The sequence below is a fragment of the Poecilia reticulata genome, linkage group LG5 (genome assembly GCF_000633615.1).
Source record: "Poecilia reticulata strain Guanapo linkage group LG5, Guppy_female_1.0+MT, whole genome shotgun sequence".
NCBI lineage: Eukaryota > Metazoa > Chordata > Actinopteri > Cyprinodontiformes > Poeciliidae > Poecilia > Poecilia reticulata.
The window spans coordinates 18,747,063-18,761,576 of NC_024335.1; the positions used below are offsets into that span (position 1 = coordinate 18,747,063).

At 42.3% G+C, this 14,514-nt stretch overlaps 1 protein-coding gene across 1 annotated transcript in view; it reads right to left on the reverse strand.

Annotated features, from left to right (window-relative positions):
* The window catches only part of msi1b (musashi RNA binding protein 1b), a 35,787-nt gene that overhangs the window by 8,505 nt on the left and 12,768 nt on the right, over positions 1–14,514 (reverse strand). The window contains exons 5-7 of the mRNA XM_017304959.1: positions 7,403–7,444; positions 6,926–7,018; positions 90–138 (exon numbers count right to left, since the gene is read on the reverse strand). Of these exons, the coding sequence (XP_017160448.1) occupies positions 90–138; positions 6,926–7,018; positions 7,403–7,444 (184 nt within the window). The remainder of the gene's footprint in view (positions 1–89; positions 139–6,925; positions 7,019–7,402; positions 7,445–14,514) is intronic.

Here is a 14,514-nt window from a genome sequence, read left to right on the forward strand (position 1 = left end):
GTGTGTGTGTGTGTGTGTGTGTGTGTGTGTGTGTGTGTGTGTGTGTGTGTGTGTGTGTGTGTGTGTGTGTGTGTGTGTGTAACCGTTACCTCTGTGTCTGTTGGTCGTTTTGTCGAACATGAGCATAGCGTCGTCGACCTGGAGAAACAAAGCAGAGAAGACATGAGCTTGGACACAGTAACACTCGCACATCGTTACCCAGCATGGGGTGCCATTGTCCCTCTTCGGCAAAAGAGTAAGAAGGGAAAACAGATGGAGAGGGTGGACAGGGGGGCGGGGGGGAACAAAGGACCGTGGGGAGGCTGACAGGTGACGAAGGAGGCGACTGCGAGGGGAGGACCGATGAAGAAAGACGGCAAAAATTAAATAAAGTGAAAATGGATGCATCAGATTTAATTCAGAAGGAGTTGGAGGAAACTCTTCCCTGTTTGTCTTTCTTTCACTTCACTTCTCATAAACTTTGCCCAGCCCTCTCCCCGCTTGTTCTTTCCCTCTCGTTTATCTGCCCGAACTGTCTATCTATCCCTCCCTCCCTGCAAAGTTTACTATTCCCATGGAGACTCTGTAAAGAATTTCAATTAGAAGAGCTCGGCCCCCCCACCCCCTCCCTTTCTACTGCACAACTCATTTCATTGAATAGGATGGAGATGGAGAGTAGAAGGGGGGGCTAGAAAACAAGACTGACCGAATGTGAAAGAAGGAGAAAAAAATAAAGGGATGGTTTCAAAAAATCAGTCGAGGATAAAGTTGGGTTGAAGGGTGGAAATTCTGTTAGAGAAGATTGTGAATTTTAAAATGCAAAGCAAAGTGATTCAGGGCCTTTGTCAGCACGCTCGTCTTTTATTCTCCCTCCTCTCTTTCCTTTTTGCACTCACTCCACTGCCCTATTCATATTCCACCTCCTCCTCCCCACCTCGCCTCTCTCCCTCACCTCCCTCCCTCGCTTGTCCTTCACCGGCAGGAAAGTTTGCAGCTTCTGCCCGCGATCCGACGGCATAAGGAGGAGGAACACAGAGGAGCCAAACAACTGGGCAAAATCAAACTTTTCCGTCTTCGGGTGTGCGGCGCAGCGCAGACACGTGCCGAGTGTGACCACACGGCTATTTCCATTTGTCAACATCAGGTGAAACTCAAGCCGGCGTAACATGAGCAGCAGAGGCCTCTGCATGATCCAGCCGTCCAATTTCAGACACTTATCTCACATGAAAAACAAGACATGCTCGCTTTCAGGTGGATGAGCACACGCGGGATCAAGGTTGCTCCAACAACCTTCCTGACTGTGTGTTCTCTGTCAACGTATAACCTGATCACACACACACACACACACAAGCATTCAGAGCTCCTCCCAACCTCTATCTCTGTCCTTCATTCAGTTTTTATCCTCCCCCCACTCCCATCTCTCATGTCTTCCGCCCTTCCGGTTGTCCAAACTCAATGACACAGCAGAGAGCTGTGGGGACGTTGCGTAGGCAGCTGCATGCTAACATGCTAATCACCTACTTTGACTGTACATGTGTAGAATGAACAGGCAGGTTTATCCCTTTAGGTTTTAATTCATTTCCTATGTTTTTAATTTTTTATTGTTCTGTGTTTTATAAATAAATCTGGGTGGTTAGCTTGTCAGAAACAGAAAAATCTGGAGTTTTTTTCCCCTTGTAAATCATTAAACGCACACTACCAGGTCAAGCCCAGACAAACACTTTTCAGTGTAGAAGCTCTCACTTAGGGAATAAGGTTCTGTGTTAACCGTTTTGGCCAGTACAGCTAAGGTGTTTAAAATTGTTTAAAAATTAAACTCAGAGAAAGCACAGAGAATTAAAAAGCAATTTAAAAGAAATTTGTTGTCATGACTTTTTGAGGAATGTCTGCTGCTCGTGTAGACTGCATGAGAGAGCAAGATTTTCAGTGGATAATACAAAGGTTGAGCAGAGCACTGCACAGTGATGAGACTGGTGCTAAATAAGCTAATCCTTAGATAAACAGTGTGTGTGTGTGTTTTCTTTTTTATGGGTTCATTGAAAACATAAGCCACAGATAGTAAAAAGTCTGAGCACAGTGGCACTGCAATTACAATAAATCTACAATATGTATTGTGCATTAAACACCCTTTAAAAGTCTCAAAGGATCTCTATTCTACAATATAATCACATAAACTGTTTGCATAATCCTTGTTTGACTAATTGCTAATATTATATCGTATTGGAGGTTTAAAGTACAATTATGTAATAATTTTTGTCTTTATAAAGCTAAAACAGTTTTATAGTAAATGGGGTTGGGCTGTTGAAAACTTAAAAAAATTAGATATTGGAAATCAGCATCAAAAATGTTCAGCCCATCTCCAGTTACATTGCTGCTATTCATTAATCTATTTAAAATCAGATAGCTAAACATGACTAATTTTAGTATGCTGTTTATTGGAAAGTTATAGAAAAAATAAGATGTTCATTTCCATCCATCCATTTTCTAACACCCTTGTCCCTAGCGGGGTCAGGAGGTGCTGGTGCCTATCTCCAGCGAACGTTTCGGGCGAGAGTCGGGGCACACCCTGGACAGGTCGCCAGTCCATCGCAGATGTTAATTTCCATTAGCTAAATGTATGCAGGCAAGGAAAGCATTCGAAAACGCATGCAAGTTCTGGACATTGCCAGAACCATTGCTGTCAGTACATCATCTTATGCGATCTTCAGATTTGGCTAAAACTGGTACAGTAAGTCAGGAAATTAACCACTTTCAATTCAAATCGTCACAAGAACAGACAGCTTTGCCGTTAGCGTTAGCTAAGTAACCTCTAAATCAGGTGTGTGACCTCTAAACATTACCTAAACAAAAGCTGCTCTTATGGCTTCATGTTTTTATTTCTTCTTATACTATAGTACACACCTTAAAGAGAAATCAGAGTCAGTGAAAAAGATTTCAGGAGGTCAAAGTTTTACCCAAAACTGGATGCTGGAAAACAGTACGTCTCTGGCACAGCTAATCTTGCAGTTAGCTTTAGCAACGTATGAAGATACAGCAATGAAACGTTAGGTTTGTGGGCTTTGATGTTTAGATAAATAAAAAAAGATATTCTAAAGTACAAAAAATGCAAGTGCTTCAAGTCAAGTTCTGCAGGCATGTAAAGCACTCAATCATGTGTGCGAGCTCAGAATACACCCAAAACCAATAAGAAAGTTGCTCTCACGATGTCCCCTTCCCAGGGTGCCGTAAAACAATCTGATTGCATAGCAGTGGGAGTCTGAGATTGGTGGTGCAGCAGCAGCAACAGCAGCATAGTCACCGGTTATTCTGGAGAGTAGAAAAGTTAAGGTCGTATTCTCAGATTCTGGCTTCTCAGACGTACAGAAACAAGGGTCGAGCCAGATCCTGAGCGGCCTTTCGAGCCCGGGCTTAAAAATACTCCACTGCCATCGAAGCGTACGGCCATTGTCCAAAGAACAAGTGTTTGCTGACAAGTCCATTAAACTTTTCTGAGAGATTATGAAAGGTGGCATTCACATTTTTTCCCCCCGCTGTCTCTTCACATCTCCCTCTTTGGTTTTCGCTCTGGCTCTCCGGCCATCTCTTTCTAAACAGGCCAGCAGACAAAGTGTTCAGTCAAGCCTTCTAATCGCCAGCTCACATGGGTGAGCGGAGTCCCAACTTTTTTCCCCTCCCGCCCCGTCTGCCACGACCACGATGCATTTTCTGTCTTATCCACTTCTTTCTTTGGTTAAAGCTCTAACATATCCACTCATTTTGCTGCAGGAGTAAAAAAAAAAAAAAAAAAAAGAAAAAAGCTGGATGGGGGCTTAGGGTTTAAATCGGTTTTTCCTCGTCAGGTAGCCTAGTTTCAGGTATGCAGAGTGGGGAAGGCAGGATAAAGAGGTATAAAAACAGGGATTCCATGGCTTTACCAGAACTAGTAGCTATATGAACAAAGAATCTGAAATGCTAATTATGAAATGGTCTGGTGGGTAGCACCAGTTTAATACACATCTTCTTTGTCAATAAGTTCTATTTTTAGCCTCAGCCAAAAAGAACAGGACTGTTCTTGGCTGAGGGGGATTACAAGACCTCCACCTCAGGATTCGGATGAATTTCTCAAACAAACAAACATGCTTGTCGCAGTCTTCTTGGCCTGGAAACGTTCACCAACAGGAGCTGAGACTTGTTCAGTTGGAAAACCTGCATAAGCAAACACCCTCCAACTCATCGGTTTGGTCGAAAACAGCAAAAAAAAAAAAAAAAAGTTGACGTTACCACGCTCTCGCGTGAAGTTTGCTTTGAGACGTGTTGCTGCAAAAAAAAAAAAATCCCAGCGAGAATCAAAGAGTTGCGTAAAGATGCACAGTGCATTCTGTGTTTTTCTTGTGAGGCGGAGCCATGGTATAAAAAAATAAACAGGACACTGGGCGCTGTAACATCTAAACCTGCACCTTGCAGCCAGGCTCAGATAATAAACAAGGAATACTTCTTGCTCAGCGGGAATGCGCTGTGGGATTGCCGCTATCCGTGATGCGGCTCTGGTCTCACGTGTCCAAACAGTCCAAATATTCCCTCGTCCCGCGGAGGGACTGTTGTCTTAGATATGAGTGTGTGTAATCACCGAGGAAAACTGATTCAGCACACAACCGCAAACTGCCATTTTAGAAAAGCTCATCCATGTCAGCACAGCCTACCTGAACGGGTGTGATGGTCACACGTGGAATCTGCATCCGTGACTAATAATTAAGGCGTTTAAATTTGAACCAGCACCTGAAATATGGTAATAGCGCAGGCATGAGTCAGAGGCCAACAGAAAGAGAAAGAGAGAGAGAGAGAAAAAGCCCAGCCAGACACAAGACAGAAGGAGCTTCACGCTGTTAATTTCTTCCAACCCATTAGGCCAACAACCTAAAGCGGTGCTCATTTTCAGACTGTCCTGCTCACCGACAGCAGCACAGGCGCACACTTAATGTTTGTGACAACTGGATCAGTGCCTGTGAGCCCCACTGTCTGTCTGTGTTTCCACAAATGTATGCAAGCTCGCCTCCCTCTGCAGCCATGACGATGACACTGTCACTTTCATGCGCGCGCGCACACACACATCTTTCAGTTCATGCAATTGCGCACTTCTCACACTCTTTTTTTTTTGTGGAAGGGATGGGGTTGTGGGGGGTAAAAATACACTGGATTACAGCGGGACAATGGGCGAAGGCAGGTCACCACAGCAACAAGCAGAGAGGGGCAGGAGCAGGCTGTTTATGTGGAGCGGGATGGTGTCTGAGGAACTGAATTTTGGGGTAACAAGGAGGAGGATGGTACAGCTGTTGTTTTTGATAAGTTAATACAACTCGGCATAACTCAAAATGCAATGCGTTAAGACTGGATTTCATGTATTTTTCTCCAAATTAGTGAGTGGTGTTTTACCCCTTTAACAGTTACTTATGCTCATCACCATCTCAGCATCCCTCCCCTTTTCTCTGCCCTTCAACCTTCCCAGAGATCCCCTCCCTCTGTCTCCATGGGGGGCTACTTCTTCCCTTTCAGTCCCCTGCCATCTCTCTCTTTTACTCCCCTCCTGCTCTCTTCCTCCTTCCTCCCTCTCCCCTGGCCACTCATCTGTCTCCACAGCATGGGCTTCTTTGACAAAATTTCATTCAAAGAGGCTACAGAAGGACAAACGCAGAGGCTGAAAAACCCCCGGCAATTTGATTGGAAATGAGCAAAACAGCAAAACAAAGGAGGCAAAGAAACACTTTTGAGTTAGGGCAGTGGCAGATTAGCAAAACCACCAATGAATGCAGAGTCAGGTTTAGTGTCAACCGGCGTTTTTGGTTTTTGCTCCTAATTTTTCCAAAGGAAACTGTTTGGAGCAGAAAAGGTTTGCAGAAATCTGGGGTTGCCCAGAGGCAGCTGTTCTTCTGCAGGGTGAACCTTCACATGTCTGAGAGTACACAGAAAGCCTGCAGTCTACCTCAGGTAATTTGATTAAGAAACAAGTAAAAGCTGATATACTTGTTTTAAAAAAGCGCCAGGAGTCGTCTACAGGATGCTAACACCTCAGCTAGGAGCCTAAAAACATAACTAGCAAGAAAAAAAATGAATGAAAAGTTAGGAGTAAGTGACAAAAATAATGATTAGACCATTTATTTTAAACCTTTAACCTTAAATAATAATTTCAAGTTGAATAGTTCAAAACGGTTAAGTTTGAGCAGCACTGTTAGCTAAGCTAGCTAACGGCTAGCCAAACGAGAAGAAAACTAATAACATAATTTGTAAAATGAGTCTCAAAAAAATGAGTTGCTAATGAGAGAATATAACTTGAACATGTGTTTTACTGTACATGATTCCCTTGCTACTACATATAAAAATGCATAGATATTCTTTGCCAGCTGTAGCAAAAAGTGGTAAAAACACATTAGCGTTAAAGAGAAGATGAATAAATTTTAGATTATTAGCTGTCCACTGATGGATGTTTGTAATTTCAATTGGAAATAACACTTTTATTTTCTGTTTATTTGATCGTGTAACTGATAAATCTAATATCTACCCGACTAATTACAATATCACAAGTTACATAACTTTCAGGCTGACAAATTTGTAAAGCAAATGTTGTGTGAGAGAAATTGCAGCAGCGACTTTAGTCCCAATCATGGCTGCCTTCTTCATACTTCTCTGCATGCAGGCCTTGCATGCAAGTTTATGCAAATGTGTGTTACTCCAACCCCTCTGACGTCCTTGCAGATTCAGCGCAGAAGTTAGACAGCGACTGCGTATGCCCGACTCATTTCATGCAAATAGCTAAGGTATAGAGCATTAATTCCTCAACTCTAACAATAAGAAAACAAAGCAGCAAAAAATGTAACAGTGAGGGCATTGGTATGAAAAATAAAACCAATTCCATTCAGATGTTTGCCTCCGTGAAGTTTAACACCAGGCTGTGGCTTGCTTGTTAAAAACTCACCTTTCCAAACTGATCAAAGTATTGCTTCACGTCTTCGATGGTCGTATTGACTGAAAGTCCTCCGACAAAGATCTTCTTTGTCCTGGTCACAAGCTGGAAACACAATCAGAACGAGAAGGCATCCTTCGTGAGACGCAGAGACTGTACGTACGTTGGCAGGTGTCATGTTTCTGTTTAATTAAGGATTTGCCAGCTAATTCAACGAGTTTGATGTGTGCTCAGATCTGCGTCAGTCCGTGTATGAATCCTGTGAACTCATGAGGAAACAGGAACTAAAATGCGTCTGTGTCATTTCAAGAGGCAGGAAAGAGGTCAGGGAGCAGAGAACGGGGTCACGGTGTCAGGCTGAACAAGTGAACTGCAGCTCTTTTCTGGTCATGTGCCTGACTCTTATCCTAGCCAACCAGGATTTAGGGATTAGGGGTGATATATGACATCATCACCTCGCTGTTAACTCGTTTGTGAGGGGGCACTCACCTTAGGCTGAGCCCGGCGGGGAAACGCCACCTTTGGGTCGATCTGCGGGGGGAAAGATTTAAACCCAGTTATAAACGCTGGCGGAGCAGACACAACATTAAAGATTGATGGATTATGTTAAAGTACAGCGTAAAGCACTGAAGTGATAACCTTTCCCCTCCTGAGTTTGCTGTTTGTGTTTTATTGGGCTTTTCATTTATATCTAGGCTTAATTACATCCTTTAAAGATCTGCCTCCCACTGAGTTACAGCTCATCCAACTTAATGACAAAACGTCAAAATGAATAAAAGCTGCATTGAGGACTACACTCCTACCCAAAACAAAAAGCAACAACATTATTAACTATTAAACCAAGACTGTCTGGTCGTGTGTGAAAAGTAAGACAAAATCTGCTGTAGACAAACAGGAACAAAAAATAAAAAATCTAGATCTTCAAAACTAGAGGGACAATATTCTGTGGTCTCATCGGAATGCCTCAAAATAAGCAAAATGAAGGTTCCAGAGTGGCCTAGTCAAAGTCCTGGGCTTTCATCTAACTGAGATGTTGTGGCATGACTTTATACAGGCGGAGTTTTTAAAAAATTAAGAATTGAAACAGTTCTGCTAAGTAGAGTGGGCCAAAACCTATTCAATGACAGCTGTTGTCACCCATGTCGGTAACAACAGTCAGTAGATTTAGATGGTTGATTACTTTTATGTTAACATTTGTTTCAAAATCTACAACATTTAATGTGGCGACAAAGCAAAAACAAGAAGAGATCTTCATGACGGCAAATAAAATCCTCACATCTTGGCATTAACACGAGAAACGCAAACTATAATGTGGCAAATTGTCAGCGCTTTGACCTCACCCACCATGAAAATCTTTTATTTATGCAGCAAAGTCACCAAGTCTGGTTCTGCTCTATATTCTGTTCAGAAGCAGGAAATTCTTGCAGTGGTAAATAAAAACCAGAATTAGTCACAACACACAAGTCTGTAAATCTGACTACTTGGGAAGGAGCACTAAAGTCCTGAAATAGAGCGTATGCTAATCTGTGAATATGTATAGTGGCCCCTTGTTTATGCAAGCCCCCACAAATCCAAACCCAGCAGCCACACAAACAAGCAACGGGAACAAATTAGTCAGCGAGACGACAATTCATACTTTCTCCGAATTTTCTGCTGAGACATAGCCGGACAGCCACGAACTAGACAAAGCGGAGCAGGCCTGAGATCTGAAATGGGCATTTAATATTCGGAATACATTTAAGATAAATGTGGTTTTTTTGTTGTTGTTTTTTTTTTCTAAGTCTCACAAATCCTGACAACCACCATTTTGGATTAGTCAGATTTGACTGTATCCAGAGTCCCCCTCCTTCCCCCCTCCCCACCCCACTGGAATGTCTCAGCAGTGGTCAAGGTTGCAGATAAAATTAGAAATAAATGAGCTTTGAATGTGCTGGCATTTTAATAATGTTAAATATGCAAAGCCTAGCCTGGCATTTTATATTTGCGCGGAATCTCGTGTTATTCACACTCAGGCCAGCTGAGAGAGATGATTTTAGGTCACAGGACCTTGTAGTGTATAATAGTCTTAGGGGTTTCCATCTATGTCGCAATAATTGGATCTGTGAAGCAAAGCCTCTTGTGTCTCACATGGCCGCTATTAGGTGTATTGAATTGCGATTGGCAACCATAGTCTGCCCAACAGCCAAAAATAATTAGATGTAACGTGGACAATATAGGCATTATTAAATAGGTTCCTCATTCGACGTTTCCAAAGCGAATCTCTCATCTCTTTACAGTGACGATTGCTCGTTTCTGATGTCAAATACATCCTTTGAGGGCCTTTAAGTGCTTCAGATTTACCAGCACTCGGAGAGCGCAGCGCCGTGTAACTAAGATGCAGCTGCAGCGCCCTTGAAAGGGATTGCAGAAGGACTTTGCACCTTGAAGTGGGACGCAAAGATGAGAGGAGTCATGTCACCTCCAGCTGGTCTGAGCACAAAGAGGAAGGTGACAGAAGCCGACGGCGACAAACGGCAAACAGCAGCGCGACAACGGAGCGAGGTCACAAAAAAAAAAAAAAAAAAAAAAAAGGCAGCAAAGCAGTTTATTATAGCATCTGCTGCAACTGAGATAAATGTAACATTATAGATCGGTGTGACTCTGAGAGGAAAACATGTAATCAGTGCAGAGCAGAGTACGGAGCACCTGCACTCCAAAAATAGCGGGTTTTTTTGTGTGTGTGTATATATATATATATATATATATATATATATATATATATATAAGAAAAAGAAGGAAAAACAAAGATTACCAGAATGAAACAAATGCAAAAAGACAAATATGCTTATATATTTATTTTCGGTGCAAAGTTGGGGGCATGTTCGTGGGTTTAGTCCGACCAGGAAGTGACTTATAAGCCTCTGGTGTTGAAATCAGCCCACCTGCTCTTAAATGGTCAGACATGACTAGAAAAGTGAAGCCGCCTGAGGCCATAAGAGGCAGAGACGCAGACGCACCACGGGCTGACAGCGATCAGAAGCTGAATCACATTTGACACAAAAATAAATCACAAAAATAGTAAAAAAAAAAACAACAACAAAAAAAAACACTTGTTTGACATTGTTTTGTGATTTCTTGTAATTGTGTCTGCATGACAAATGTCTGGATTAGCTTTGACACCAAACATGTTTTACTGACTAAAATCATTTGACACATCACATCACACTCTACCAGTTTTTACTTGAGAGATGTCAAATACTTGAAAATAAAAGAAATCCTGTTAAATAAACACATTAAAGCTGAAAACTTATAAAACAGAATCTAACTAGGTTCACAGGCATAAAGTTTTGGGAAGTATCTGTTTTACACATTTGTCAAATTACTCTTTCAGTTTCCGTGGTTATGGTCGGCGATCGGCCACTTAGAAACTAAAAATCAGCTATTTTTCAGTAAAACCTCAGAACTACCAGGACGCTCTGAAATGAACACTGCTGAACAAGGAAGGTAAGAGAAGACGCCTCAAAGTTGGCTTTTTTTTTTAGTATTGGCATGTTTGCAAGTAAAAACAAAATATGAAAAGCCATTGTCAAAGAAAGCTGTATGTGCCCCTTGTAGCAAAACAATTATAAAGTCCAATTATTTCCAGCATGTTCCATATTGTACGTCATGGAGATGTTACAAATATCACAGTGGAGTATCTGCTTATTTGAAACTAAATCTGCTTACTTGAAACTAAATAAAACCTTGCAATATTGTGCATTTTTACATCATGAGGCATGTGAACAAGCAGGTAAGTTTGTGAATTTGTCTTGAAGAGGAATAAACGAGGCATTTCGTTTTTTTGGATGAGTTGTGTATAGATAACACCGTCCCATGACCGCGAGGTTTTTACTGTTTTCGCATTTTTTTATCGACTCAAAGCGAAACAGCTCTGTCACCTCTGTCTTTTTTTCAGTCATTTCAAGCATTTATTCTTTATAGTTTCATCATCCTAAAAATCTTCACGTTCTTTTAAATTTGTTCGGAAAGTGGAAAAAATATATTTTTGCCATTACGTTTAGTTCTCAAAGCGAGTCAGGTAAAAACAGTATGGGCAATTAAACAGAAATCAAGAAACCAGACCTTCAGGAAAGCTGGAAAATCTGCATCAGCCAGTAAAAGACTGAATGATGCATCTCTACATTATTAAAATCGTTTTGCTACCAAAATATCAATTGAGAATCCAGTCTAACGCAGCACAGTAACATCAGATAGCATTTATTACGTCAATGTGACATGTATATATTTTACATTTCCCATTTGACCAAGCACCTCTAAACTTCGACAGGTTCTCTAACAAACACCCCAGTGTGATGGTTACCAACTAGGTTAGACCTAAAGCAACGTCTGCAGTAATGCTACTACAGCTACAGTCATGCCATGCTGTTAAAAATCATCATTCCACTCGAGTAGAAAAACACAGAATACACCTAAGATGCAATTTCTACATCTGGCTGTTCTCTGAGGGAGGCAAAAAAAAAATAAATAAATGAAAACTAAAGCATCTATCAGAGTGGCGGATTAGCCTGGAGGAAGACAGAAAGGCCACAAAGCAAAAAGAAGGGAAAAAAAAAAAGATGTAGCCAGGTCACTGTTTTCAACACTCAGAAATAACTCTTCAGAGGGCTTGATGTGCGATGAGAAGCAGTCAGGCTTGTGAAATTGTAGATAGTAATAAAAAAAATAAAAAATAATAAGACGTAACAGGAAGGGGGAAAAAAGTTGCCTGAGCCTGACAGAGAAGAGTTACAACCGAGTGTTCGTGAAATGGTCTGACTAACATCCTGCTTCATGACATCCAACCTCCGCTCAATCTAAGCAGCAAAGTGACAGCAGAGCCTAAATTATGATTTAATTCTCTCTCTCTTTTTTTTTTTTTTTAGTGGTTTAGCTTTTCAAATCTACACTAATCTACAACAAATAGTCACCTCGCTTGGCGCTGCGCATCCACCAGTGTAACAAACTGGAAAAAACAAAAAACAAAAATAGCATAAAGGACAAGATGGTCAAATAAACAGACGGAGAGGTAGAAAGCAGAAATAGACGTTGAGGATGAGATAAAAGACAGGAAGAGAGAGAGAAAGGTGTTCATTTGTAAAACAGTCAAGCCCATGAGAAAGTGGGCATGTCCGGCGATGCAGTGCAGCGGGGCCGTCCCAGCAGGCAGCCCCTCTGATTTCATTAATTAACAGGACAAAGACTGCAAAACAGATGGGCCCCGCAGAGGAACCGGGGCTCCTGGGTGACCCTCCCAGTCACTCATACGTAAGGGCTCACATGGATTTCCGTGTAATGCAGCGCAAATGTCACACAAGCACAAGCATGCACTTTTAATCCACCGACAGGAGCGCCGACTCAAGCGGCTATCTGACGGGTTCGCCTCTTCTGGACACTCTGGCCGAGTCGCCAACCAAATGGCAAACAGCCACACTGATGAAAAGGCACCACGGGCCGCCGCATCATGGCAACACAATCAATATAGACTAAACAAAAAGCTATAAACACAAGAGGAGAGGGAAAAGGGAGGAACTTGGCATGTCAATGAGTGAGGGAAGGACACTCTGTTTGGGCCGAGGCCAGCAGGGTCGACCTGCGCAGACGAACAGTGGTGGAGTAATTAGTTAACGAAGCGCGCTAACGAGGGCCGGCAACCCAACCCTACCCCCAGCCCCGTAACTTTCCCAACCGGCCTGGTCCCACCTTAAGAGCAGGTCTGAGCTGCGTCCACGGATCTGAGGCCGACACATGAACCTCGGAAGGCCAATCCAGTTTGTTTCCTTCAATCCGATTAGTTGCTTTTCAGATCCATACTAATTACAGCACAGGAGCTGAGCCTTCCCCCTCCTCCTCTCCTACTGTCTTCCAACCCCCCAGCTCCAGTTTTGTCCACGTCAGCATTAACAGCTAATCTTCCAGTCGAAGAGCCACCGCTAGCATTCAAGCTCTAGTAACAAGGTGTTGGAGCAAAAGCCCGCACAAAGTCTTGCATCTTTATGTTGCAGTCGCAACCTGTGTATTTTAACTGGATATAGCAGGACAAAGTGGTACATTACAGTGAAGTGGAAGGGATATGATTTGAAAAGTGATGTTTTAAGATTCTCTTTATTCTGATTCCTCCACATAAAATCTGTAAATAGATAAAAGATGTGATCATTTAAAGTGCATACAATTTATTTTGAACTTTATTTCATTAAAAATGGCAATTTTCTGTATTTCCTCATCATACATTCACAGCCAGTCATTTTCTGCTTTTCAGTAACGTAACTGCTGATCTAGATTCTGATTTTGCTCAAACTAAGAGACATGCGTCAATGTACGTGATAGTTGTTGCATCAAAACATGAACACCAGAGGCTAGATTTTGGTTTTGATGGATTTGTTGTTTAGAAGAAAAAAAAAAAGGTTTTCTTTTTACCCTTTGACCTGCCAATCAGCGTTCAGAGCCAATCAGGAGATAATAGGATGATTAACTGGTCCATCACTATTTACAAAATTATATTTTGACCCAATCCCTCTAATTGAATAACATTAGGTGATCACACATTACTGACTCGCCGCCACTGGACGCACTGCTCACGAGGCTCAACAATCCGTCACTCATAATACGCCGGGCGTTTATGGGTAACTGGAACCAGAGACGGTCCGTTTTCTGGGAACATGCGCTCCCGTCTCTTCCTAATCCTGTAGCTGGTTTCAGCGAAGCATTTCGCGGAGAAAAACAAAACACCGTACCAAGCCATGCCCCCTCCGCGGCCAGAAAAACACAACTGCACACCACGGGCCCGAGGCAATACTTTGCCCCCGACAGGAAATCTAACCTCCAACCAGAAACAGCAGCCTCACCAGACCTCTCTCTGCCTGAAAACAATCAGCAGCCTCCTGTTTGTTTTATGGATTCATACTGCTCTGCCGATATTTCACCTGTGAACTTCAGCGTTTTTAAAACGAGGATTAAAAAACAATCCAGGACATAACAGTACTGTAAATGTTTAATAACCTTTTTAACCACTGGCATGGACCTTGCACCAGCTAATGTAGTTTCCCTCTCGCCCTGTGAGCCTCGCTGCTCCGATAAACAGCCCTCTCATGCACCTTCCCCTGGCTCCAGCTTTGCCCCTCTATGGCTTTCGCCAGCAAACCTGAGGCTCAGCGTTGGAGGGCGAAAAACAACGGAGCATCGAATATTCTTCCTCATTCCCCAGAGAGAGACGTCTTTTTTGTTTTTGTTTTTTTTTCTGATCTATTTTTTTTCTGTGTTGCAGGAAAAAAAAAAAAAAAAACATAATGCGTTGATTTTAGCAACACTGAACATGATGTTCATCTATTTGAGATCAATTATTTTTTATGTGGTGTTTCTGGAAAAGGACCACAACTGAGAAAGCATGTAAACTCCTGCAGCTGCATTTTGCGAATACAGTCTGAACGAAGAAACGTTTTCCAGCTCTGAGTAAGAAAATACGAACCTAGAACCTAGATCAGCCTCTGACCCATTAACATTATTATCGTTTAGCCAGAGGCAGTCTAAGACTGTATGGTGCCCCAGGCAGCATCTTTTTCCTTATTTGTTTTTTTTTGGGGGGGGGG